This window comes from Lolium perenne, chromosome 4, assembly GCF_019359855.2.
Source record: "Lolium perenne isolate Kyuss_39 chromosome 4, Kyuss_2.0, whole genome shotgun sequence".
Lineage (NCBI taxonomy): Eukaryota > Viridiplantae > Streptophyta > Magnoliopsida > Poales > Poaceae > Lolium > Lolium perenne.
Genome location: NC_067247.2, coordinates 314,315,314 through 314,341,921, shown reverse-complemented (window position 1 = coordinate 314,341,921; position 26,608 = coordinate 314,315,314). Strand labels below are relative to the sequence as shown.

Genomic DNA, 26,608 nt, shown 5'->3' with positions numbered 1-26,608 from the left:
AAGACATCAACTTTCGTGGTTTTGGCACACAGCTCCTAAAAAATCTTCCTAGCTCTGCAATAGCCACATACATTTCCTTAGATGCAATTCCCTTGAGCCCATCCGGCAACACTCGCTACAGAAGTATGTGGCAATCATGCGTCTTCATACCGGTAACCTTACAACCATCAATATTCACACATCTTCCCCAGTTTGCGCAATAACCATCTGGGAACCTAGTGTTTGCCAATACCTACACAAATGTCTCTTCTGTTCCTTCGAAAGCGTCCACGGTGCAGGGGGCTTCGCATAAGTTACTGCTGCATCATCATCATCCTTCACAATTTTCTTCAACCAATACTTCTCCCAGATTTTGAATTTCTTCAAATCAATTCTAGCACTAACAGTGTCCTTATTCCTGCCCTCAAGTTCAAGTAGTGTACCAACAATATTGTCACATATGTTCTTCTCAATATGCATCACATCTAAGTTGTGAGCTAACTTAAGTTCTGGCCAGTACGGTAGATGATGTAAGCTGACTTTCAGGTGCCATGTTGGTTCACCGGGTACAGTTGCACGCTTCCGCTTTCTACTAATTGTTGGATTTTCCCATGTTCAAAATCCTTAACCCTTTCTACCTTCTCAGCTACCTCTTTGGGTGTGTACTTCCTTGGTGGATCTCCAGTCTCAGTTTTACCATTGAAAAGTCTGCTTCTCCTGTATGGGTGACTTTTATCAAGAAATCGCCGATGCCCAATATATCCAATTTTGTTTTTCAAAGATTCATAGCAAGGATTCTCATCGCAATGCACACACGCATGAAATCCTCTTGTGCTTCGGCCTGACATAGTGGCATATCCAGGATAATCATGAATAGACCAAAGAAACGCAGCATGCAATGGGAAATATTCCTCTGTGCATGCATCAAATGTCTGCACACCACTCCATATAGCTGCATCATATCTTTTATCAGTGGCTGCATAAATACATGAAAATCTTTCCCTGGGGAATACTTTCTGGGGATTAGCAATGCCATCATGTAATTCGATTGATCCATGCACATCCATGGTGGGAAGTTGTAAGGAATGACAAAAACAGGCCACATACTGTAAGGATTACTCATACTTCCAAAGGGACTGAAGCCGTCTGTGGCAAAACCTAGTCTTATGTTACGAGGATCTTTAGCAAACCAATGAAACTTGGCATCAAAGTGCTTCCATGCCTCACCATCAGCAGGGTGCCTCAGTACATTGGGCTCATCAACCCTCTTCTCTTTGTGCCATCTAGTATGTGTCGACATTTCCTTTTTAACAAATAGTCTCTACAACCTTTTAATTATAGGAAAGTACCTTAACACCTTGTGAGGGATTTTCTTTTTGCGATAGGGTCTCTATATCTTGATAATCCACAAACATGGCAGTGCGTATCGTCCTTGTGATCTCCCCAAAATAAAGAACAATCAAACTTGCATACATGAATTGTCTCATAACCAAGCCCAACATCAGAAAGAACACTCTTAGCATCAACATATGATTTGGGAAAGTCCACATGTGGCAAAGCTGTACGTAAAAGGTGAAGTAAGAGATCAAATCCTCTGTTTGTTATCCGGCTGTATGATTTGACATGAAGGAGCTTAATAATGAACGACAACCTAGTGAAAGTGGTGCATCCCTCATGAAGTTCTTTTTTGGCTGACTCAATTAGATTAGCATAAATATTTGGCAGGTTAGGACCTTTATTTCCAGACTTCTGCAGTTCATCGATCATACTAGACGAATCATCAACATAACAATCACCACTGTCTTCGTCTTCATCATTGTCACTATCATACGCACCATCATCGTTTCTATCCCGCCCTTCGTCATCACTAAAACCTTCCCCATGTCTAGTCCATCTTGTATACGTCATGGACATACCTGAACAATTGCAGTGATCCTCGACTGTTTTTATATCCTGACGTATCAGATTTAGGCAGTCCTTGCAAGGGCACAAGATTGGTTCATCTGTATTGTCCAAGTGTTCTCGCGCAAACTTGATGAAATCCCTAACACCTGCCATGTACTTTGTTGTGAACTTCTGGGTGCCATCAGTTATCCAACTTCGATCCATTGCCTACAATTCAGTTAAGATTATGCCAACGTTCTTCAGAACAGATCTTGACAACTGATTAAAAAATCTAGACCTAGCGAACAATCAGGAGAACTCACCGATGATGCGTCTCGCCACCTCCACAATGGAGCCTTCACGGATTTCTTCTCACCTCGACGAGAACCCTAATCGATTCGACTGTTAGCAAGATCACCTAGATAGGCCGTGTCTGCTAGCGGCGCGACTTAAACGAGGCACCCGCAGCCGACTTAAATATTAATAAGAAAATTATTATGTCGTAACATCTACATCACACCATTGAAATAAATATGTAGAATAGACTAGTTACGGATCCAGATCAAAACTCCATGTCTACCTTAGCGGTAACACTCCGCGTCGGTCACGTCAAAGCCCTGGTTCGATTCTTCCAAAACACAATTTTTACTTAATTAAATATGTTCCTGACAAGTGGGTCACGCATGATATATAAAACTAATAACATTTAATAAAGTAACTTAGTATTATTTACCTGCAATGTGGGTCCATTGTATACGCAAATCACGGTTTACATACACCACGATCTTTTTGATTTCGTCACCTATTAACAGACACGATGGAAGCCCTTCCCGGTTGGGTAATGGGTGACGATTTTTTGTTGACGAAAAATCATACCGTCAAGCATTACCTTAAATGCATGACGGAAGATGAATTCGTCACCTATAAGGACACATCCATGACGGTATGCATTTTTGTCACCAGGGTTTTCGTCAACAAATATCCCATCTCTTGTAGTGTAATTTGTCCAATCCGAACTTCATTGGACTTGAGCTTCACAGCAGATTCATCTTCAGTTGGTAATGACGGAGGTGGTAGTGAGATAGGGATGTCCTCATCAGCGAGCCCATATAATACGAACGTGCCGGTGTACGTTCCGGGAGTGTTCTCTCCGTCGTCATCCGCCTTCTACAACGACGGCTCCTCCTGCACTCCCGGGTGCGTGACGCCTAACTTGTCGCCCCACTACCAGGATGCGCTGCCGCATGGCGGCTTCAACCCCAACAACCTCTACTCCCCGGCGTACGAGCAGCGCGAGCCAGGACCCGGTGCGGACGGCGACCCTTTCACTGGCCGCAGGGGGCCGCTCGAATTCGACGGCGCCGGTGCTGAGGGTGTTGAGGAGAAGTTGGAGCTCAAGAAACGCAGGGACGACATGTCCCTGCTGAGGGCGTCGACAGAGGGAATGTCTCCCCGGACGCGGGCGGCGCACAACTTCTTCAAAGGCCAGATCCTCGACGACATCGAAGCCAAAATGGCGGCGGCCGACGCTGCGGCCCAGAAAGCGGCAGCGGCAGCAACCGCGGAGCAAGAGCCGGCTGACGCGTCTTCGACTGGTACACCTGCGTCGGCCTATGCGACGGCGGCGAAGCAGACGGAGCATGCACAGCACCAGGCAGATCGCGATGAGGTCATCGTGATCGATGGGCCTGCGTCGACTCATGATACGTTGCCGTCGGCCAACCCCTTCTTCTAATTTAGCATGCACTATGGTCTGTAATATGATCGCGCGCCCAGTATTTTGATCGCCGCTACTCTGATCGCGACGATTCGGCGGGAACGATCTCTTTTGAATGCAACAATTTGAATTTCTGATTGGGAGCGGCGTTTGGGGGACGCGGCTGGGGAGCGACGTCCCCCAAACACGGCACGGACAAAACACGTCCCCCAAACGCTCAATCCGACGCGATTTGGGAACGCTTTAGGGGACGCGGCTGGAGATGCTCTGAACACATAGAAATCAGACAAGAAAACACGCAAACGTCAAATAAAGCGGCCGTGGGCCAGTCCAATGCAGGAGGACGCGACACACGTAGCTAGACTATACAGGTGGACCTAGGAGACCCCCCAAGTCTTGTAAGAAAGACATACACATAGCCAACCATGAAACCTGATTGGTAAAACTTTGGTATCGTTGTATCGAAACGGGAGAGAAGGTACAACAATTCACATAAAACTTTACTTTGTAGCCTTTGTATAACTGAATTGCTAAAACCAATCAAAGACAAAGATTACAGCTAGGACCCAGCTTGTCTTCTTTTGCTCTCTATGTCTCTCTTTCTTCCTTTGTTCTACTCTATCTTCTTTCGCCCACGCACGAGCCGCCCACCGGCTTACCCGTGCGCGCTGTCCGCCCATTGACCACTCACACCCGCCGTCCGCCCACTGGCTGAGCATACCCGCTTGCCCGCCCAACCCAATGGTGGAGTGGGATCGTGCAAGCTTGAGGCGGTGGCATGTGATGCTGCTGAGCTCCGACCACGCTGGGTTACGAGGGGGTGGGGCTCGACAGCCTAGGTTAGGAGGGAGGAAGCACGGGGGTGCGCGACGTAGCTCCCCATAGCAGGAATCACCGTTGTGGACCTCCTCCGATCCGAATCAGACAGGAAGTAGAGGCGCTCGATTTAGCAGTGAGAAAGCTCATGCCGACGAGAAACGAGCGGTGGGACGGCAGAGAAGCTCGAGGAAGGGGCGGCGTGGCTCATGAGCATATCGGCTACAAGGAAGGGGGTGGGGCGGTGACCGACGAGAATGATGCACTCGTGAATGTTTTCGACCGTGGATGGTTTGGCCTCCACGTGAGTTTTACGAAGTGGCCACAAACTTTACAAGCTGTAGGATTGGTGTTCTCGAAAGCAAAGCAGGGTGGGCTAGTATTATATTACTCCAATAGAAGAAAAGCAGAGTAGTGGTGTTCTCGACAGAAAAGCTAGCGACAGTGGCCTGAGCCGTATGGACTCCTGCGATTCTCTATACGAAAATTGTTCTGGTTTTCCGAAGCTTGTTCCCAGCTGTCCATGCATGCTCTCCTCCGCTGCTGTATTCTGACGGTGACCCCTGCCTCCATCCGACCTGGCGATGCGATGCTGATGCGGATAAGCTCGAAGCATTTTTCCCTTATCCGTGATGGACTGCCCCCGGTGGTGAACCGCTGATGGATTCCGTCGCCGATGGGTTGTGAAAGAATTCAGAATGAATTCAGAATGCGTCAGACAACTAATATGTGCCGGTTGTTCTAAAAAAATGCAACATGTACCGGTAGTTAACCAGTTGCATGCTGTAGGTACCGGGTATCTCGTATCTCTGAACCTGGACAGCAACCAGAGAACTTCCACTGTTCCACATCAGTGGACCATGGCTAACTAACCTAGCTCCGAGACTTGTACCGCAAGGAAATCCGCTTGCACTTATTTAGAAACTCCCGGCTGCTTTTGATCGGGACGAAGTTGATGCAGAGTCAAATAACCATATGCAACAAGAAACACTTCTCTTCGAAAATACATATACGTGGGAGTACGTGCACCACGCAACGCACGTGCCCGTGCGGTTAGTGATGCCAGCACTGAGCAATTTACCCGGAGGGGTTGGTGCCAAAGGTGGCGAACTTGGCAGCATTCTCCCGTCAATTAGCCCGACCTACCCGATTTCGTTTTGTCCATGGTTTCGTCGCTCTTGGTGAACGTGAAACCAGTCGGGTCATTGAATATATTCAATCTCTCGAGCCATATTCTAGGAGATACGCTTGTCCATGGGTTCTGCAATAATTCATCCAAGAATCTTGTGCCATTGTGTAAAGCTGCAAACAACACCAAAGCGCCAATCATCACGTACAGGTCCCGTTTGGGCATGTAGAACCACAAGAAATGATGCTACACCATGTACCTTTATTCACTAAAATACTATACTGTACTAGTAGACATTTACAAGAATTTTGGAAACCTAGTACACACGATCCCGTTTCGGAAACTTGTCTAGTCATGTTGCCATGATTTAGGGAAAACAAAATTATAGAGGTAGATATAGACAGAAGCATGTTCGCGTGAAATTTGATACGAACAATGAACTCGCATGTCAAGCTGTAAAGAAAATCACAAGATAAATTACCACACAATAATGAAATAGCTCAACATCTTGTACATGGTTTGTTGTGTTGGCTAATGAGATACTTGGGGGCTCGATCCTGTGAGTGGAAGCGGGTTAAGAATAAAGGATTTAAAGTTTATAGAGTAAAGGCAGCATTTAGATTGTTGGCTGGAAGGTTTTAATCGATTCCTCCTTCAAGACTATTTCAATCTATTTTATGTCTATGTTTCTGTTTGAGAAAACTTTGTGGAAACTCTGCTTAATTAAAATTTAGAGGATATTCTTTTGGGAAGAGGGGAGTTGTCCTAGAAAATATCATATGATAAAGTGGTAGCATACTTGTAAGAAATAAAAGGAAGGGGGTTTCGGAATAAAGACATAGAAAAAAAAGAACGTTAGTCCCTAATGTAAATGGTGGTGGAAAGTTGAAACTAGTAATGGCCAAAACATAAAGTCCGATGAGAAGAAGTTCATTTTCTCTATTCAAGTAAAGAAGGGGCGCACACACACAAAGTCTGATGAGAAGAAGTCAACATGCTTGTTTATTTTTAGGACATATGAAAATTGTAATTTTATATTATGGAACAAAATTTGGAACATGAGGCTTGTATGTGAATCTGTTTTTTCTTCTTCATTTTTTCAGTATGAATTTTCATTTTCAACAGTTGATAGCATTTCATTCTTTTTTAGGACAATATCATTTGATTCTAAAGAAATATTGTCCCTCCGTTTCTAAAATCTTCTTAATTTTTATAGATATGGATGAATCTATAGTTAAAACATGTCCATATAACTCTGTATCTAAACAATATTGAGAAGTTTTTTTTTTTGAACGAATGGAGTATATAACTGGAGAAGTTGGGCCGATCTGGGCTTTGTGAGCCTACACTAACAGCCCAAAAGCCCGTCCCCCGAATCTCCTTCACGTTCTCCCTGGGAGACCAGAAAAGGGGAAAAACAGAGAGAAATCCTTCCCGTCAATGGCCGCCTCCCCTTCCAAGGCCGCTAGGGTTTAACTCCAGCTTCTCTCGCCGCCCCCTCCTCGATCAGATACTGAAATACCTGGCAGCCCCATGGGGTTCCTGGAGGAGGCTAGGGAGAACCACGTCAAGAAGAAGGTCGAGGAAGGTGAGTCAGAGATCCATGCTTCAATTTCTTCGCGATTTGGAATATTGAAAAATGCAAAGGTCGTCCTAGTTCTTTAGTAGGTGCGAAATTGGGATGGTATGAACCCCGCTGGTGTTGGCCCTTCAAATTGCAGCACAATCTGAACGGAATAATGTGCCGGGCAATGGTTAAAGAGAGTGGTAGTGGTAGTGGTAGTTGGCTGGTTGCGGTTTCACCAAACCAGGAAGGCTTTGTATATCAATTTTATCAATTTGATGTTCAGGGTTGAGTCATTTCATAATTGGTAGTACCGTGCTCTTGCCACCCAGCTTTCCTCACAAGTTGAAGTGGTTTGCAGAATGTTGAATTGACACATTAGCTCATGTTATTTAGGCGTTTATGAAATTTCAGAACCTGGTATCATAGAATCTGTTATCTGACTATATTAATCTTTAGAACTCCTAACCCTAAGGAATTAAGATTGTTTGGAAGCTATGTTTTTATCTAATGGACTTCAAGAACTGTCCTTGAAGGCTGGCTGTGTCTTTTTTTAAGGTGAAGCCCTTGATAAACTTGACATAATGTCAATATTGGAAACTGAGAAGGTTCCAAAACGCTAACTCATTAACATTAACTAGGTAGATCACCCCACTCGAAAATGTACCTTTAATGAATGTTGAATCTGAATGAACCTGAACCTGTCGATGATTTCTTCCTTTTTCATATCTGGACTGCTAGATTCAAAGCATTTTTTTTTTACATTTGGTTATAGATAGTGGTTCATCGTAATGGGGAATTTTTGAGCATGCTTGCAAGTATAATTTAAAGGTTCTTGCTCATATTCATCTGAAAGAGTTAATATGGCCTGTTCTGTTTCACTTTTTCAGCTTTGCGCAGCAAAATGAAAGCAAAGGCCCTCAAGGAATGTGATGTACTGTGTTCAAAATATGCCGAGTGTGCTCGGGGAAGAACTTTGTCTGTGGTATGGACATGCCGCAAACAAGCCAAAGAGTTGAATAACTGTCTTCATCAATTGTAAGTGATCCTTATTTGTCTGTTATAATCTTTTGTATTGGATAAATTGTGCAAGTCGTACCTCAGTTCTTGTTGTAACTTTATTTGGAAGGTAGAGTCTCACTGGTGCACTTTAAAAAATTTAAGCTTTGACGAGATTTCACTAATTCTCTGTACAAATGGATAGGAACATTGTGCTTGTAGACTAATTGCAGAAACTAATATGACGTCATTTCCTGTTATAATGTTAAAGATACTTATATATTATGGAAACAAATGGTGATTTAGGAAGTGAAAATGTATGCATATCATTCAAGAGGATGTGAAAAGCAGTGAGAGTATCATGCAATGGGTCAGTGCCCTGCTAGCATAGGGTTAGCGTCTTTTGTTTTTTGCTTTTTTCCCCCTTCCTCCTTTCCCTGGCTGCGTCCCGGTTGTACATTCCCCTATCCCTCTGTAGTCTTTGGAGTCTTTCAACACCATAAGGTAGAGGTCTCCTCTGCCTTCATTAACGTGCAAAAAAATAGTCAGAGAAATTAGTTCATGCCTGTGTAGTTCCCCATGATTCTAGAAAAATAGGTCCTATTCGACACTAAAAGTTTCCATACCGACAAAAGTATGTCTCCTTCTGTATTTAATCATCAACTGGGAAAAAATGTCTGGCTGTCGGTTTAGAAGCTGTCTTATCAAATTTCTCTTGATACACATCAGGTTCATGTGGAATTTAATATATCCAAGTTCACTGTAGGTTTTGATTTGTAACCCGAAGTACTAACCAAATAGGAATCTTAAGAGCGGCACCTAAACAGATTGTAAAACCATTGAACAAGACTAAAGATTATGAGCTATTTGTCACCAAAGAATGATTTGCCATTTGAGAAATCTGGTGCTGAAACATGTTTGATGATCAATGCTATTAATGCTGAGAAAATTGTCTCTTTTTTCTCTATCGTGGAAGTTGCATGTTACATTGTTTGAGTAGACTAACATTGGCATGCCAGATAAGAGATTCATGTTATTCAACATGCGCTTTTGTATGTATGCAGCACAAATGATGCAATACTGGAAGACATGAAGAAGGCTTACATGGCCGAGGAAGAGAGCAAGGAAAAGAAACAATAATCTTTATGCGATGGACAATTTGAAAGTCAAGGTTCTCCATGCCTGTACGTACTGCTGCTTTTGTAATTCGGCAGTTGCTTACTGGTTGTATTTGTTGATTGATGCTGATATCTGGGGGAGCTTCTGTAAACGTTTGGATTTGTCCAGATGTATAACCTGGTAGTATAATCTCAAGGCTTCCATGTAGTATTATGTTGCTTCGGGCAACTGGTTTAGCTGGCCAGTGTTCACTCTGAACTTCTCAAGTCAATCAATAATGGAATCATTTACACAACCGTCTTTTCAAGCGTTGGGCACTTTGGCTGAAAAACATTTGTTTAAGAATACAGGACAAACCTAATGTGTTTCTGTTGAATATGCACCGCGAAACTGTACCTTGTGGATGCTTTCTGTTGTAATTTCCCACCAAATAGGTTTCATATATACAAAGCAGATAATGTGTTCATATTTCCTGACAGTACAACTGTATAGGAGGCTCTAAAACTTTTTAAGAGAGAAGTGGCAATCAACTGCATAGGATTCATGGCGAAGAGGTACTCTCGTGGTAAATTGTATTTATGTCATTCACCTTATCTATCAAAATGGTACAAACTTGCAGAGCATGCAAAGTCATGCTGTTTCTGGTTTCCTGTTCAATTAATCATGACATGTGGATTCTATGTATTTACCCTTTCCTTTTCAAAGATAATCTTGGCCTGTTTCAGCCTCTAGCAAAAAATGAGACTCATTTTTCGAGACAAAAAACCCCGAGTGAGTACGGACAATCCTCATTTTGAGCAAGTACGCCGAGCTCACTCGCCATCGTCACAGCGGAAAAGCGTTTTCAGCTCGTGGGTGGCGTTGGCTAACCAGCCACAGTACAGGCAGGCGGCTGCAAGGACAGCGGCGGCCGAGAGCACGGCGACAGAACCGAAACGTGAGACGTCCTTAGCGGCGACTGCCACCGCCATCATCCCAAGCTCGGCGAGGCTGGCGACAGCAATCTCTGTCGCCCCGATTAGCTTTGCCTTCCCTATGGGGTTCCCGGTCTGCACCACCTGAAGACCGATCACGCTGTACGCCATGTGCCCCAGCCGCGACGCCACCTGAATCATGCGAACCTCATCAGCCAAAACACCAAAGGTTCAATCAAAGGAGACGCCTGCATTTCTCGCCACAGAGCCCTCTCACAGGACTTACTATCAGGCCGAGGAAGATGAAGAGGGCGCCTCGCCGAGAGATGGAGCCGCTCAGGTAGACTAGAACCGCCGCGCCGAGGAGCGCGCTCTGGGCAAGCAGACCGGCCGCTCCGGCCTTGAGGATGCCAAGCTCCTTGACGAGGCTTGGCGTCATGAACGTCGCGAGGATCCCCATAAGAGCTGACGAGCCACCGAATGCGCCAAGGACCAGAGGACTCACGCCTGCCAACAGCCCAACAATGCACGAACATGTATCAGCAGTGTGAGCTCAGTGATCTCTGGAAAACCAACATGGCCAAGAACAGTGGTGTAGATGCGCGCACCGTTATGGATCAAGAACGTGGTCATCAGAGCGCCGGGGGCGAGGGCCACGTTGAAGCAGACCAGCACGTAGGCGAGGCTCGCCGGGAGAACTGGCTGGCTGATATACTCTCTCCAGCCGTGTCTGATGGTGGCCGAAGCATCTGCCACTGTCAGACATGAAAGGGATGCTAGAATCACGACGAACTCCATGTACAGTTCTAAGCTGCTGGCTGAATGTATCTGTCTCACCTGTCCTCCGGATGTCGAAATTAGAAGCAGCATTTGTGCTTCTTCTGTGCTCATGGTGATCGAATATGCCATGGGTAAGTCTGTTCACTGACCCTACAAGGAAAATCTTTAAAAGCAAATAGGAATTTCTCAGAAACTTAACGGTGAACACTTGACTGTACGTCTCTGCATTACTTGAGACGAGGGGGGAAAATCGTGCTACTATCATACATGAACAGGCAGAGCAGAGAGCGATATCAGGCACGAGAGCTTGATGCAGATCAGCGGGTCGTTTCTGGAGAGCAGGAATGCAAAGATTGACGCGCCTGCCGTCTGCACATGGAAAACATACACTGATCCTTCTTTCAAAAGAAAATCATATACTAGTACTGATTACGCAATGTAGAATGCAGAGTTGGAGCGGTTGGAGATGCCAAACCTCGCAGATCAGATCGACTCTGCTGAGCGTAGCATTCGCCTGCGCTAGCGCGACCGGCCTGCCTAGCCCTGCGAGCTTCGATCATGCATCGAAGCGGTTTTCACATGAGAAAGGTTCCACAAGTTCATGAAATTCTGAGGCATGAGCTAAGTTTTCGTCGATTCATGAAGGCTCACCTGCACGACGAAATCACGCTCTGCGATGATGCCGAGCGACACACAGGAGAGCCTGTCGACGGCTGTGGCCGCCACCAGCACGGCAAACCATGGCCGCAGGAGCAGCTCCAGTGCGGTGGACGCTCTCGGGAGGGTGAAAGCGTGCATGATCATGGCCGCTGACACCAAATGCGCCACTGTCTGATATGTCAGGACTCAAGAATACTCAGGTCAGAAACAGGCAAAGAAGTTTGGAAAGAAAGAAACATGTGTACTGAAGAAGCTCAAAAGTTATGTAGAGAATCACCTGAATTACAGTCAAAGAGCGGTAAGCGGGAATCCGAGGGAGAGAGCTCACGAGGTTGCCGACCAATGGACCTGCGACGAACACGACGAGCTGCGCATTGAATCCAGCACTTAGTCAGGAACTAATGTGATATGTGAGTAGGGAAGTGTGACCAGAGCACTCACCTTTGTGAAGAATCCGAGAACGGCAACAGGGAGGAGGCTCTGATGGAGCGTGGCGACGGCAGCAGGCCAGGTGAAGTTCCATAGGTGCTCGGTCGCGTTCCCAGCAAGACAGGCCGCGTACAGAGCTGCCGCCGGTCAGGATTTACAGACACATACATAAGGTGTTCGACAGTTGTTGCATGCTTGTGCTAATGGACATCAAATATTAGGTACTCCTACCATTCAGGGCGGATGGGTAAGCTGGGGTTGATTCCAAGTGACCGTCTCCCCTGTTTCCCTTCTGCAGAGACTGAATTTCATATCAGGGTTACAGTCTGAAAATTGTGAGCTCTGTAGCAGCCAAGAAGAAAAGGGAAAGGTTTCTGATGGAAAAAAGAGTGGTGGTGAATGGGTGATCACCGGTAGTGTGGTGAGGAGAGGGGATGGCGCCTTTTCGTCCTTGAGTAAGCTCAGGTCGGCCCGGAGGATATCCGAGGACAGATTGACGAACGGAAGGCTGCCATCTTCGTATCCTCCGGCAGCAGCACCCTCACTGCCAGAACCGGCCAGGCTAGTTCCGGAGCTCGCGCCGGTGTGGCAGCTTCCGGCGAAGCGGTTGCTTGACCTCAAACTGCTCAACGCACAATAGTTGGCGAATTGCAAGAATCGTGTGTGCAGTTGCCTCGATCGGCTTCTGAAAATAATATCCTAGAAACGGGTAGGAGCAAGCAGATGCAGGGCGTACCTGCGAGGTGGGGCGCCGGGGTTCCGAGCGAAGGGTACTGGTATTGCGTTACGGGGGAGGAAGCGGAGCAACGTGGAGGAGGAAGGTGGCAGCGAGAGGATGGACGCAGGCATGGCCGGCCAGCAGCGTCGTCGTCGTCGTCTTCCTCCACGGCAGGCGCCGGCGCGCGCCCCGCGCGGGAGTTGAAACGGATAAGGTGTCTGTTTGGGCCTTGGGGGATATGGCTGTGACTTTTGGGCGGCGTGTTGGACTAGTGGGCCGGGCCTCACGATAGTATTTGTCCCGGCTGAACTTCTTTTTTTCCGACGAAAAAGAAGAACACTGTCTTCTTCTTGGCTGGTAGCAATGGACGGCGATATTATTTGACTATATCGCGCTGTTGGGTAGTGCAAGTGGCACTGACATCCCCTGGGTCTGAGTGATTCTTTATTTGACGCTCTGGCTGGACACGGAGTTGTTTTCAGATGGGACGTGAAATATAAATCCCCGGATTGATTTGCTCGAAAGAGGGCTTTAGCTTGACAAGGGTGTGTGTGCAGTAAGGATGGCAATTTTACCCACGGGTACGGGTACCCGCGGGTATCGTACCCGCATGGGAAGGGTATGGGTACACTTTTATGCCCATGAGTAGTACCCATATCCTACCCGTTAAGTCATGGGTAGGGCACGGGTATAGCTTTGTACCCGCGGGTATACCCATACCCTGTCCGTTTATTATCAATTTCTTATGTTATACGTCTATTTTTGTTGACTTATGAGTTACTATATGAGAATGGGATTTTTTATATTTTTTAAACTATTATGTACTCAACTACCTGTTATTGAATTGAGATGATTCATTTTGAATGGAATTTATTATCGATAAATGTAAAATTGCGAGAAACTTATGTACAATTTAGCCTACCCACCAGGTACCCAATGGGTACGGGTACCCGCCGGGTATAGATATGGGTAAAGTTTTATACCCATGGGCATGGGTATGGGTAGAAGTTTGTATCCATCGATAATACTGGTATGGATATGGTATTGCTCTACCCTGCCCATACCCTGCCCATTGCCATCCTTAGTGTGCAGTGAGCAAACCTTTCGGATCCCTTCTTTTTTTGTTTCAGCGTAGAAATTGCATGCTCTAGCCAGTTTAAACAAAGACAACTAAGTCCGATCTGTGAAATAATATGTTCACAATAACAAATTTGGGTTTTCTTAAGTTTGTGCTCGGTTAAATTCTACACCGTTCGATTGCATCACGATTTGTAACATCCCAAGAATTTCAAAATAAAACAAATGAATTTCACTAGTTCCAAATTTTGGAACCAACAAAAACTCTTATTAATTAAGTAGGATACATAGTGATCTTGCTTAATTCTTGTGCTATTACTATGATTGCTTGTTATTAGAAATTGGAGTGATCTAAAACCCTAAACCTCACCCCTCTTTTCACCATCCTAATTAAAATAAAATAAAAGGAAAATAAATAAGAAAAAGGCATATGTGCCTATAGCTATATTTATAAAACTTTACCCTAAGCTTTTCTACCTTGCTTAGAGGTTTGGAAAACCTTCATACACCATACCTAGTACCTATCAAACCAATTCCAAGTGGTTTCCAAAATTATTAAAAAGAAACTAAAAATGCCATAGAGGCATATGAGAGCAAAATAGCAAATTTGTGATTTTAAGAATCTTGACCCTAATACATGTTGTGAATGGTGGGATTACTCTTATATACCATTTCAACACTCAACAACACCATTTGAGTCAAGCCAAGTCAAAGTAAAACACAAATGCAACATATGCATAGAGGCATATGTGACACATAGTCATAATACCCAATTTTTGCCCTATGACTTTAAACCTTGACCAAATGTTGGGAAACCATCTCTCAACCTATTATAACACTAAATTGACCCTAACCCATGCCCAAGTGAAGCAAGATGAACAATTTACAAGTTTAGTAAAAAGTGACACATCACCTCTTATGTGTTATGGCCAAATTTGCAAATCTTTGAACAAGACCCTTTGAATTTGTTTCAATGGTCTTAAAATGTTTCTAAACTAATAAGAACCACATTAGAGTCAACAAAAGTCAACTCAATTGAAGAGAAACCAAATAGGGAGAAAATCCCCAAAATTCACTCACATACACTTAGCCAAATTTGCAAATCTTCAACCAAGGCCACCATTGCTTGATCTCTTGCTTGTAGAATACTTATATATGATAAACAAACACAATTGCATCAAAGAAACAAGAATCAAATCAAAGGAAATCTCAAAACCATCTCACATGTGATGATGGTCATTTGTGTGATTTTTAACATGATCCCCTCTTTACCCCTCTGGCTTTGACTTTTCCTCAACCAAACTTGGTCCACTATGACCATGTCATCCAAGACCATGTCAAGGTCAACAACTTTCATGTTGACCATCAATGCTGAAGTTGACCACATTTTGAAATTCTTGCAAACCTTCACCAAAATGAACACCACCACCACCATTCCAACCCTTTATTTATATGATTAAGCTCCACCAAAAAGAAATCCAAAATTTGAACAAAAGCTTCATGCGGCCATTGTGTCGAGCACCTTGTGTGCATAATCTGGAAATCATGTTACATGCTATTATCCAGAGGATTTTGGCCTAAACCCCTTTCAACTCGTGATGATCATCACCCCTCTACACCCCTGCACCTCTACACGTCCTTGCTCTTGCTGCTTTAAGCATGGAAAAGCCCTAAGCTATCCATGCCGTGTGCATGCCGGCCACACATGCCACTCATCTCTCTGGCTCTCCCCTCTCTCTTTCACCTTGTCATCGAGCATCTATGTACTCCCCTAAGCACGCCTGTACCAGCCCTACGCAAAGAAACACACACATGTGTCCAGAACGCGCGCGCCCAGACGCGCCAGAACCGTGCCAGGCACGCGGTGAGCGCGCCCTGGCACGACACTGGACGCCGCAGTACCACCACTCGCCAGCACGCTCTCGCCCTTCCCTCGCCTTCTCCCTTTGCACACGCACGCGCCTACACTCCTGCGTCCTCCTAGACATCCTCATCAGCACGCGGGAACACCCTAGCCGTCGCCATGATCAATCTCTGCCGTGCCCGTACCGCGAGGACGCCACCGTCGCTAGCACGCCCCAGACCATCATTGGCCGTCCCTTCAAGCGCGCTAGCACCGCCTAGCAGTCGCCTACACGCCGCGCATCATAGCTTGCCCCTTCGATCGCCGGAGCGGCCGCGCCATGGACACCCTCTCACAGCACCGTCGGTCACATATCCCGCTATAAATAGAGGCCACCAGAGCACTCTTCTCTCACACCAATCTCTTCCCCTCTCATCACTGCCCCTCATCGACCACCCAATTGAACCCCACCTCGCCGGAGCCGCCCCAATCGAAGGCTCGTTCCCGCCGGAGCCCGCGGACCCTCTACCTCGACTGGAGCCGCCCCGAACCTCGCCGCTGTACCAGGAGCCTCTTCGTCCTCGCCAACGACGCCTCGCACCTCTCCCTCGACCGCCGGCGGCCCAGGACGCTCCCCGACCCCCAACCTCCGCCGCCAGCACGCCCTCCTCTCGCCGGAGAAGAAGACCCCCCTCAACCGCACGATTCACTTCTAATCCGACGGCCAACATTGACAGGTACCGCTTCGGTGAAGTAAAGTCGCTGATAGGTGGGACCTTATGTCAGCAGGCCCGAACCGTTACTGGGCCAGTTCCTTTATTCAAACCATTTAGGCCCATCTGTTTCCCGCGCAGCCCAACACTTTAAATCCTGTATTAATTCATTTCAGCAGTTATTCAATTCTGGTCAGTGCTATAAATTGAATAGTTCAAAATCTACAAACCCAAATTTAGCAAATCCAAATGTTCTGGAGAGCTTATGATTTTCTCTAGCAAACCTCACTGGATTCAACCTCATATGTTGTGTAGTTTTTGAATAGCAAAAATAACAAAACAGATACTTTTCTGTTTTCAAATAAATCTTAAAAATCAACCACTTTGAATTTTGAAGTGAATCCAATTGCAATAATTCACATTTAACAAACTCTAATTTAGTATGTAAAAATATGATATGGGTTCTGTACATGATCATGGGCTAGAATCAAAATATTGGCTATGTAGTCAATACTAGCCCATTTAAACTATATCCAAATTTTAGAATTTAAATCTATGAGGAGTAGCACCTCATTTAAATCATTCTCACAAGTGATATGAAGTAATGTGTTGACCTTTAAATGCTTAGGCTCATACTTGCTCACTTGTAGAATTTAAATCAACATAGTATTTAAATTGCAAAGGTTAATTAAAACACATGAGATGATGAATCTCAATTAAATCCCTTTTCTCAAATACTAAGTGTGAAGTGTTGACCTTGGTCCACATGGGATCATCCCTGGTTATTTGAGAATATTGAATCACCTCAATAGTAGTTTTTACTAAATTAGTTACAACTATGTGTTAAATCATATGAGAGGTATTCCTCTCATTTAAATCTTGTCCTCAAGTAATTCAACATGAGGTAGTGACCATGGTCTAATAATCTCATATTGAATTATTGGGTGGCATTAAATCACTATCATGTTAGTATTAAATTGCATGAGGTATGGAACCTCATTTAATTCATTTTTCTCAAATGATAAGTATGAAGAGGTTGACTTTGGTCAATCTAGGTCATATATTATTCATAAGAGAAATTAAATCTTAAGAAGAATTCAATGAGAGGAAATTATTTCTCCAAACCAAGATAAACCCTACTTCCAATTTTCAATGAGAGGAAATTATTTTCCTAATGTTCAATAAAGAAACCCTAGCATAAATTGAGAATAAATGTTAAGTAATGATGCTAGATCAATTGTGTGAGCCATTAAGGCTAATTAAGAATACTTAAGTGTTGTTTGGTGATTGTATCCTTGTATTCGTTTATAGACGCTAGTACCGGAGACTATCAAGAAGAAGAGGTCTTCTACCAAGAGGAAGAGCAAGAAAACTTTGATCACACTACCAACCAAGGCAAGCTATTACCAATGCAAGCTAACACTCTTGCAAGGTTCCCTTGTGCAAAGCTCTACAAGAGCAAGGCACCATTACATTTTACTTTATGAACCTATCCCAAGTTTTTACTTTACAAGTTTTACTTGATTTTATTTATCAAAGTTACTTTTTGATTTATGATTCACTTGGTTGAATTATAGAGTAGTACAAGAGCATCACACTTAGCCTAGCAAGCTCCAAGATACTTAGCACCCCTCATAACTAGTGGCTAGTGCTCAATATTAAAAGTGACTACTCTAGTTGGGAACTTGTGAAGTGAAATGACTTTGAAAACCTTGGAATGATGAGTCATTCTATTGAGAGATTTTTGAAGGTGAATATGACTGGTGAATGACTTGGTGACTTTCCAAAAAAAAAACACTGATGGTTGGGTTCGGATGCGATACCATTCCAATTTTACAAGTACCCCCACAATACCTGAATATGGGTAAGGCTTAGCTGGAAACTTATGTATTTTAGTATGGGTTCCCTCTAAACAAGCGTCATAGGGGTTATGCCGAGGCTGCCTCCGTACTGGTGAAGTGATGTGAAATGACGTGAAATGAGGTGAATGTCCGGCCCAAGCCCTGTGCAGTTCCCGGGTTGACTGCGGTTTTCACCGGGAGGCCAAGCTCATGGGGAGAGGTGCCTATACTAGAATATGTAAATGAAAGGTTAGGATTGGTAGTTCGCATACTGCGTACGATAAATCAGGGCCAGTTACCCCTGACGAACTATTGCAATTGTTGTGGCACAAGTGTACAACCTCTGCAGAGTTAAACCTATTCGAATAGCCGCGTCCGCGGTTATGGACAGTTGGAAAGGCCATACTGTTCCGTCATCAGAACTTTTCTAAAAATATGAATGGTGACTTGTGATTTTGAATTGAAAGGTGACTTTGACTTTGAATCACAACTGAGTTGTGGGAATGACACTAATGTTCCCACTTGAGTTAGTTACGCAAATGAGGATTTTTTGATTACTAAAGTGCTTATGAAATAAAACTGGCTTTATGCAAACGAAACTAGAGCTTAGAACCCCCTTACTATAGTTGATAGTATTCACCTTAGTATTAGTTTGCGAGTACTTTAAAGTACTCATGGCTGTGTCCCTGGCTATTCAAATGGCCAGACTATGAAGAGGAGTACCAGAACCCGGAAGAAGGACAGCAGGACGTCTACGACAACTAGGATCACTCCTGACGTCAACAGTTGCCTGTGGAATAGATGGACTACTACTACGCTACTTTCGCTTCCGCTATGTGTTATGTAATGGATCAATAGAACTGCTATTATTGTAGTTAGAATGGATCATGTGATCCTTTATTTGTAAGACGATTATGGTATGTAATGAATGATGTGTTGTGATATCAATCTATTATGTCTCGCAAAAATAATATTCCTGGGATTGCGAGGAATGGCATAATAGGCATCTGGACTTAAAAATCCGGGTGTTGACACGATTCGTGCATGAGTTGCAACTAGATTTTTTCAGTTGCATGTGTGTTTGCAACTGAGTTTTTCCCGGTTCCAGATAGAGATACAACTAAGAAAGATGCTCCAAACCATTAGAAGTGCTTCAGAATTCATAGTAGTCATGACTAAGAACGAAGTTAGTTATTAGTCGACTGAAAACTAGTCACGTACTAACAAAATTTCCTATGTCGTCTAATTTGTTTAGGGTGTGGCTATTTCTCAGTCGATTAAGAACTAACTTCATTTTTAGTTAGATGATGTCATCAAATTTCAGTTGCAACTCATGTTGCAACTCATAATTAGAACGAATCACGATGTAAATTAAATGGTGTAAAACTTAACTAAGCACAAAATTAGTTCACAGCTGAGAACTAGCAAATCTCATTTTTTATGTCTCGGTCACTCAAAAAGAATGTAACCCTACTACTCTACTAGTGCTTCCTTGCTTCTGCTACTTAGCCTAGCTTAAAAAAAATCATGTGGTGGGCGCATTGACGCTGCCACGAGTGACGTTAGCTGTCGGATAACGAAATTGTCTTGTGATGAGACGTGAAATATAATTCCTCGGATTGATTTGCTCGAAAGGGGGCTTTAGCTGGACAAGGGGGCTCCCGAATCAACTTTTTGCTCTTCATTCTTGCTGCCAGAAACACTTGTGTGATCTACATGAGAGACTCGTTTATGTTGAACCCAGTGGCTAATCTTATGTTGTGGCCAAAACACTGAAATACATACAGCAGGGCTTGCTACTCAAGAATTCACTGCAGAGGCAATGAAGAGACCTGCGCAGGCTTGACAGTACAATTTCAGCTAATCGAAACTGCGCTGAAATTTCCTCTTCAACCTCCGAGCATTTCTAAAGGTGGTGCACTTGGAAGCCGCCCGTCCTACTAACCCTACTAGCAATGCCTCCACGCTTCTACCACTAGGCTAGCTTTGAAAAACATGGTCGTATAGTGGGCACATTGACGCCGCATCACGAGTGACGCAGCGAGTGCCACATTGCGATAGGAAAATTTAAAGGTTTCATGGATTCGACGCAATGGTGTACCGTGTACGTAGGGGGCAAGCATTATTACGTACGTCTCCAGCTGATCGAGCCCACGACCTAACCAAGTTGGAACACTGCCACTTATCCACTGCATTATTACGTACGTCTCCAGCTAGCTTGGTCCTTCTCCACAACCTTTGGAGAGCGTGGGGGTAAAAGGCCCATCTCGTTGGGCGACAGCCGGGGCAGGCGGGCAACTGCGGTTGTAGCTCGTAGGCACGACAAGCTTCCCGTGGATAAGGGCATCTCCAGCGGCGCGACGCATTTTAATGTCCGCGCGCGTCCGTTTGCGTCGCGCAGCGAACGCTGAAATGACCGTTTTCGTCCGCGTGTCCGTTTGCGTCTGGGGTTGGCTCCAGCGGCCCGACGCATTTTTTTTCTCTTTTTCATTTCAACATACTTCCAAATATTACAAATTGGAAGATTATTTTACACAAACTAATACATAGTTTGGAACATGGTTTACACAAACTAATACATAGTTTGTACCATGGTGGACACAAATATAAATATTTTAAAAATAGAAACCAGTTGTGTTGATTTCCGTATGTTCGCTGCCAAGAAAGAACATTCGAGGGCACACCCAGTCACCCAAACTGGAAAATCCAGCGGGAGGATTGACGGTGCCCTTGTTGGTTCTACCGATGAGGCGAATGTATTTAAACCTTCCACTATCGGGCTTCGTCCGGCCGTAGCGTATTCGCTGCAAAGAAAGAACACTCTACGTTCTAACTATCGGAGTCCGACTCGGATTCGCCGGTGTGGTAGTGCCTGCGGTAGGCCGTGTCGTCGAAGACCTTGACGACCATCTCACCGTCTCCCTCGTAGAGGAAGGTGAGCTGGCAGCCGGGCTCGAGCGCCAGGTCACGGGCGAACTTGCCCCACCCGGTGTGCAAGTACATCTTGCCCTGCCCGTCGAACAGGACCTCCACGCCCGGGCGCGTGTTGCACCTGGCCTCCCGTAGCCGCAAATGCGCCGCCTCGACGCCGTCGACGAACTCGGCGAACTTGTCCGGAGACGCTTGATGCCGAGCGGGTCGTCGTCGATGCGGAGGAGGAACTCGAAGCGGCGTCCCTCCACGTCTGAGGAAGACGAAGAGGGCGCAGCGACGGCGAGCGTGGGGCCGTAGCCGCTCCACCACGGCGGCCCCCGCCCGTCCCCGGCCATCCAGGCCGCGGCCTCGACCGCTCGCCGGCCACCAGACCCGCCATGGTCTTCCTCGCGGGGCTGGCTGCGTCGCAGGAACACCTAGGCGGCGGAACGCTGGAGCTTTGTGGCGGCTAGGGTTTCTATGGAGGGAGTGGATGAGGAAGAAGAAGGCGCGGCCCCGTTATATAGGCCGGAGGCATGCGGTGGCCGCGGGATGCGTGGCGACGCCATTAACGTGGTTGGCGGAGGTGGGCTGCGGCCGCTCGGCAGCCGAGGCATTGCCATTAACGTGGCGCAGACCGCCGAAGCGACGCAATGGCGCCGATCCACAAAGCGCGTTTGAGAAGACGCATCGACGCCGGGTCGCCGCCGCGGGCCCGACGAAACGTCACGGATCTGATACGATCGATACTTTCGGCGTCCACGCAGTGTCCACGGAGACGCATCCGAGGCACATATTTGGGCCAGGTTTGCGTCTCCGCGGACGGCCCGGTCACTTTGCGTCGCCCCGCTGGAGAGGGTGCCAGACGCATTTCCGGTCACGGTGGACGAAAATGACCATTTGCGTCGCGCCGCTGGAGATGCCCTAACATCAATGGCGCCGATGATTTTAGCCATTAATTGGTGCTAGCTTGTTGCCGCAAGTGGAAGGTCGATTCCGGATCGGGCTTTCTGGCTAGTTGAGGTTGAGGATGGTCACCCCCTCACGGCCTCACCTCTAGGCTCTAGCTATAGCTAGACGTGTAGGGTTTAGCACTTGCTTCTTTCTGCCAACTGAGTGCGCGATCCAGTGGTAGTAACAACTAGCGACGGGCTGATCTATATATCACTTTTTTTACGAAAATTCCACTGATCTATCAATAATCATCAGCAACAGTACAATTTTGTAGGTCAAACTTTTGTGAGTTGCGATCCCTCACTTTCCTCACCTTTGCAGTGCCCCGCGCCGCGCACTTATTGCAGCTAGCACCTACACACAAATTCATGGGTTGTTTTGGATTTATTTCTTACGTACTACGCAAGAAGGCGTGGCGGTGGCGACTCGATCCCTAAAGATGGAATAAAGTCCTCTCCGGCTAGCTTCGGCGGAGGGTGTGTGGAGGTTTGTCTCCGGCGATCCTCGGTGGATTTGGTCCCGTGGTACTTCAGATATACGCTTCTTTTTATCGACGATGGCCGCTGCTCTTTTTTTTTCAAAACAGGAACCTCTGCATCAATCATACATACAACTCTTTTGAGTTGCTCCTTGGGAGCCTTTGCAAAAACGACTTTCCGTATATATACTTACTACAACAAGCTCTCTTAGCTCGCCCAAAGACAGTTTGGTCAGTTTTATTATTTTTGAATTTTCTTATACCGCTACTAAAAATTATAAATGCATGTGTGGATTTTTCGAAAAAAAGTCATCGAGCTGCGGTTTCGAGAAACAAAATCTGAAATCGATGACGTGGCCACATATAGCAGATAACCACGACACTGAGGGCCCAGCCACGACTTGGGCCACCTTTCAGCAGCTTTAACGAGATGGGTCTTCTTTTTCCCTGGACCAAAGCGTCCGTACGCGCTGCGCTGGCGCGCCACTCTTCTGGTTGGTGAACCGACCCAACCCAAAGGGTAGGAGGATGATGTATATACACGTACATCGCCTTTGTGATACGCGCATAGTCATAGTCTTTTTCTTCGTGTCGATCGTGCGCGTCGCGTGCCTTTCCGATGCGACACGGGACTATATAAAGCGGGACACGGGAAGTTGCCGGGTCGTCTAGCGAAAGGGGGTCGGCGACGGCGATCTGAAAAGGAAGTGATCTAGCTCGTGTTTGGTGTGCCGCTCGTGAGCGCACGACAAGACACTTCTGAGAGGCGTCGCCTTCGATTTGCCGACGGCGGGTATACATGCATCCATCTCGTGTCCGCATGCCCCGAAATGTACGGCTGAGATCATTTTATAAGTGCCGATGAAGGTTTGGCCAGTTGATACTGAAAGATTGCTGCACTAGCCAATTGAACCAAAAGTCTAAACTGATGGAAATAAAATAGGCAGTGTATTTATATTCAACACTCCCCCTCACGTCTACGCTATATTAGGGCATGTGCAATGGTTGATAAGGCTGTCTTATCTTAACCCTGCCACGTAATCTAGATATAACAATAAAATATGATGTACAATGAGTTATTTTTTTAGTCTTATCTTTAGTAATGAGACATCATAAATTTGTGGTGAGAGAGGTTATGCTAAGAGATGATCTCTTAGCTAAGAGAAGGCAAACTCTTTTTTCATCTTTCTCTTTCCTCCACATCAGTATTTATCCTATGTGGCACTGCTAAGATATCACCATTGTACATGCCCTTAGTCCTTAGTGTGGGTTCGGTGTGGGCCGCAGAATCTTTTTTGTTTTTGTTTTTAAAACTGCGTGAGCAGGGTCTTGAACTTGAGACCCCTTGGCTCTGATACCATGAAAGATTGCTGCACTAGCCAATTGAACCAAAAGTCCAAACTTATAGAAAGAGACTAGGCAGTGTATTTATATTCAACACCTACTACGTACTCCCTTGACCTTGAGAATAGTTTACCCAAGATTTGAAGAAGTAAAATACATGTGCTGATCAGATCGATGGCAATGTTAGCTTAGTTTATCACGGGGTAGGAGGACTGCCATTAAGCTATGGAGTTTATCACGGGGTAGGAAACCAGTCAAGATGAATATGCATTGGATCAAGTATTTGTCAATTGGTTGGATTGACCGGGGGAGGTCATACTTAGTTCATGGAAGCACATGATGCAACGTGCGCAAGGTGGGGAAATCTCATTTGGGACAACTTCACAAATCTTAAAACGAACAGAAAATAAGGGCTTCATTGATTTATAGGGATTATGTAGGATTTGAATTTAATGAAAAAAATTCTAGATAAGTTGTTTGATTCATAGAAATATATCCTATAGGAGCTAATTATATAGGAATTTTGTAGTGTAAATCCTATGGAAAAATATTATTACATCATATCTCAGCGAAAATTTCTTTACAACAATCAGACACATTTAATCTTTTCATATGATTCAACTAGCCATGCCATCGCAATTCTATGCATTACCTATTAGTTTTTGTGAATCAAACGAGCCCTAAAGGGTGAGATAGACCACGACAATCATCGAAGTCTAGCATTCGGCGCATGTATCATTTAGATACGAATTGGACAGTGTTACTGTGTTTTCATGTACATTAACGACATACTTACCGCCTAAGCAAATACATTAGAAATATAACCAAAACTTGTAAAATTTGGGCTAGTTCTCCAACTGCATTCCCCCATAAGAAATGCTCCTACATATTGCCCCAGTTTTGATGAATAAGGTGCACCTGGATTCCAAAATAAACTTGGCCAATAAAAGTATATATCAATTGGTTAGATTGGTTACCAGGCCCAGATGAAAAATCTCCTGGCAACAATATTTTTTGTCACTCGGAAGTTCGTACGCGGGCACGTTCGGCATACATATTTTTCATCAATAAAAGGGTGAGATAGATAACCAGCCTTCTCCGACATCAACATTCGGAACATGCAACATTTGATGCAAATTGCGCAGAGGTATGGTTCTTTAATGTACAATTACGACGTATTTGCTCCCTAAGTAAGAGTCTAGTTCTATAGTTGCTCCCATAAGTACTCCCTCCATATTGGTTTATTATTCTTATGGGTAACTCTAGGTTATTAGTTTGACTAATAAAATCGGAGGTATATATTACGAAAAATATATCACTAGAAACTTCAGATGTTATATTTTCTAATTTATAAGTTTTGTATTATATAATTATATTATATAGATCGAATTGATAACCTGGGTACATGTATAAGACTAATAAACCAATACAGAGTGACTAAGAAATACATCGCTCTAAAAGGTTCCTATTATATTTGTTTTAAAATACTTGTATTGGAAACTGCAAATGAGTGCTCACGAGGTGCTTGGTGACAGCAAGTAATTACTTTTAGCATTTCCGTTTGCCCGTCGTGCAGCAAATGCATTGTTAATTAACCGAATAGATGAGTAATTTTTAGTTTGCTATCTTTGTGTTTTACAGCGATGCTTTGCAGGGAAAGGGGAAAAGTATGTTTTTCCCCTTCCACTTGGTTTGCAACAAAACCGCCCCAATGGAAACCACAATGCACCCACGCAATGACAGCCCCACCCACCTCCACTTGTAGGAAGCTATGGACAAATGGATCATCCATTCCTCCAGAACAAGCTGCCAAAGGTCCATTCGATCGGCACTAGAGTCAAACAAAATGTCAAAAGTAAATCTTCCACTTAACCATATTGCTGTTTATACAAACTTATTTGTTTTCCTCATGTTATGAACTACAACTTTTACTTGACTAAAAGTAACTTAGTGGATGCCCGGAAACTAGCAATGGGTTAGAAGGATCTCAAGCTTTCGAATATATATTTTTTGTACCATGTACTCATCCACACATATTTACTCTCTTTTAAAGATTTGTTCCACCAGTATGTGGATCTTTTTAGAAGTGACTGATGGCTCTTTGATAATGCTTGCGACGTTGCGACATGTCTACTGAGTGTCAATGTGTTGTCGCATATTCGCATGTGTGCATGTTTTGTGGTAAACTTTCTCTTCCATGGTCTTTGAGGTGTAGGATAAATCGTATTTGTCCGAGCAACCTCCACTATATATCTAGGTTGGATTTCAGCAAGGATGCTCACTCTTGTGTGCGTGAGTGAGAGTGATGATGTGGGTTTACTTTGTATGATCGTGCATCCTCGTCGTCTTAAAAAGTTATGCGCTTTATAATGCTTATTTTTTAAAATTGGTAAGATTTTTTTTTGATCAATAACTATTTCATCAGCATGTGGTTTTTGTGATGCAAAATCGATGACATTAAATTCATATTAAACATCGTTCCTTACAAACGTGATCTTGATCATATTAGTCAGGAACTAAAGAACATGCATCGATTAATGTTCTGTCTTAGCCAATCAAAATGCATCACGCATATCTAACGTACAAGATTTTCAACTTCAAAAGAAAAAAATGTTTTTAGTGGAGAATTATTTTGTATTATTGATCTAGAAGACGGATATACTTTGTGGATCTTTATTTTACTTAAAATGAAATGCATAGATTTCATAAACCAAGCGAGAACATGCAAGTTTGTCCA

At 44.7% G+C, this 26,608-nt stretch overlaps 2 protein-coding genes across 3 annotated transcripts; one reads left to right on the top strand and one right to left on the bottom strand.

The window, feature by feature from the left end:
* Nucleotides 1–6,928: 6,928 nt before the first annotated feature.
* Nucleotides 6,929–9,502, top strand: LOC127296176 (uncharacterized). The gene is made up of 3 exons (XM_051326207.2): nucleotides 6,929–7,113; nucleotides 7,980–8,127; nucleotides 9,153–9,502. Exons 1-3 carry the CDS (start codon nucleotides 7,059–7,061, stop codon nucleotides 9,226–9,228), a joined length of 279 nt encoding a protein of 92 aa, XP_051182167.1. The 5' UTR covers nucleotides 6,929–7,058; the 3' UTR covers nucleotides 9,229–9,502.
* A 260-nt stretch (nucleotides 9,503–9,762) lies between these two features.
* On the bottom strand, nucleotides 9,763–12,930 carry LOC127296175 (solute carrier family 40 member 3, chloroplastic). Of its 2 annotated transcripts, none has more exons than XM_071819327.1 (12): nucleotides 12,727–12,930; nucleotides 12,402–12,612; nucleotides 12,222–12,291; nucleotides 12,003–12,127; nucleotides 11,839–11,928; nucleotides 11,553–11,732; nucleotides 11,377–11,451; nucleotides 11,169–11,270; nucleotides 10,959–11,064; nucleotides 10,730–10,876; nucleotides 10,408–10,628; nucleotides 9,763–10,313 (listed from the first exon to the last, which is right to left on the bottom strand). In XM_071819327.1, the coding sequence occupies exons 1-12, from the start codon at nucleotides 12,837–12,839 to the stop codon at nucleotides 10,020–10,022; spliced, it is 1,734 nt and encodes a 577-aa protein (XP_071675428.1). In that variant the 5' UTR covers nucleotides 12,840–12,930; the 3' UTR covers nucleotides 9,763–10,019. The 2 variants fall into 2 exon arrangements, with proteins under 2 accessions (XP_071675428.1, XP_051182166.1); XM_051326206.2 differs by having other exon boundaries at nucleotides 12,222–12,282.
* Between the last annotated feature and the right edge of the window lie 13,678 nt (nucleotides 12,931–26,608).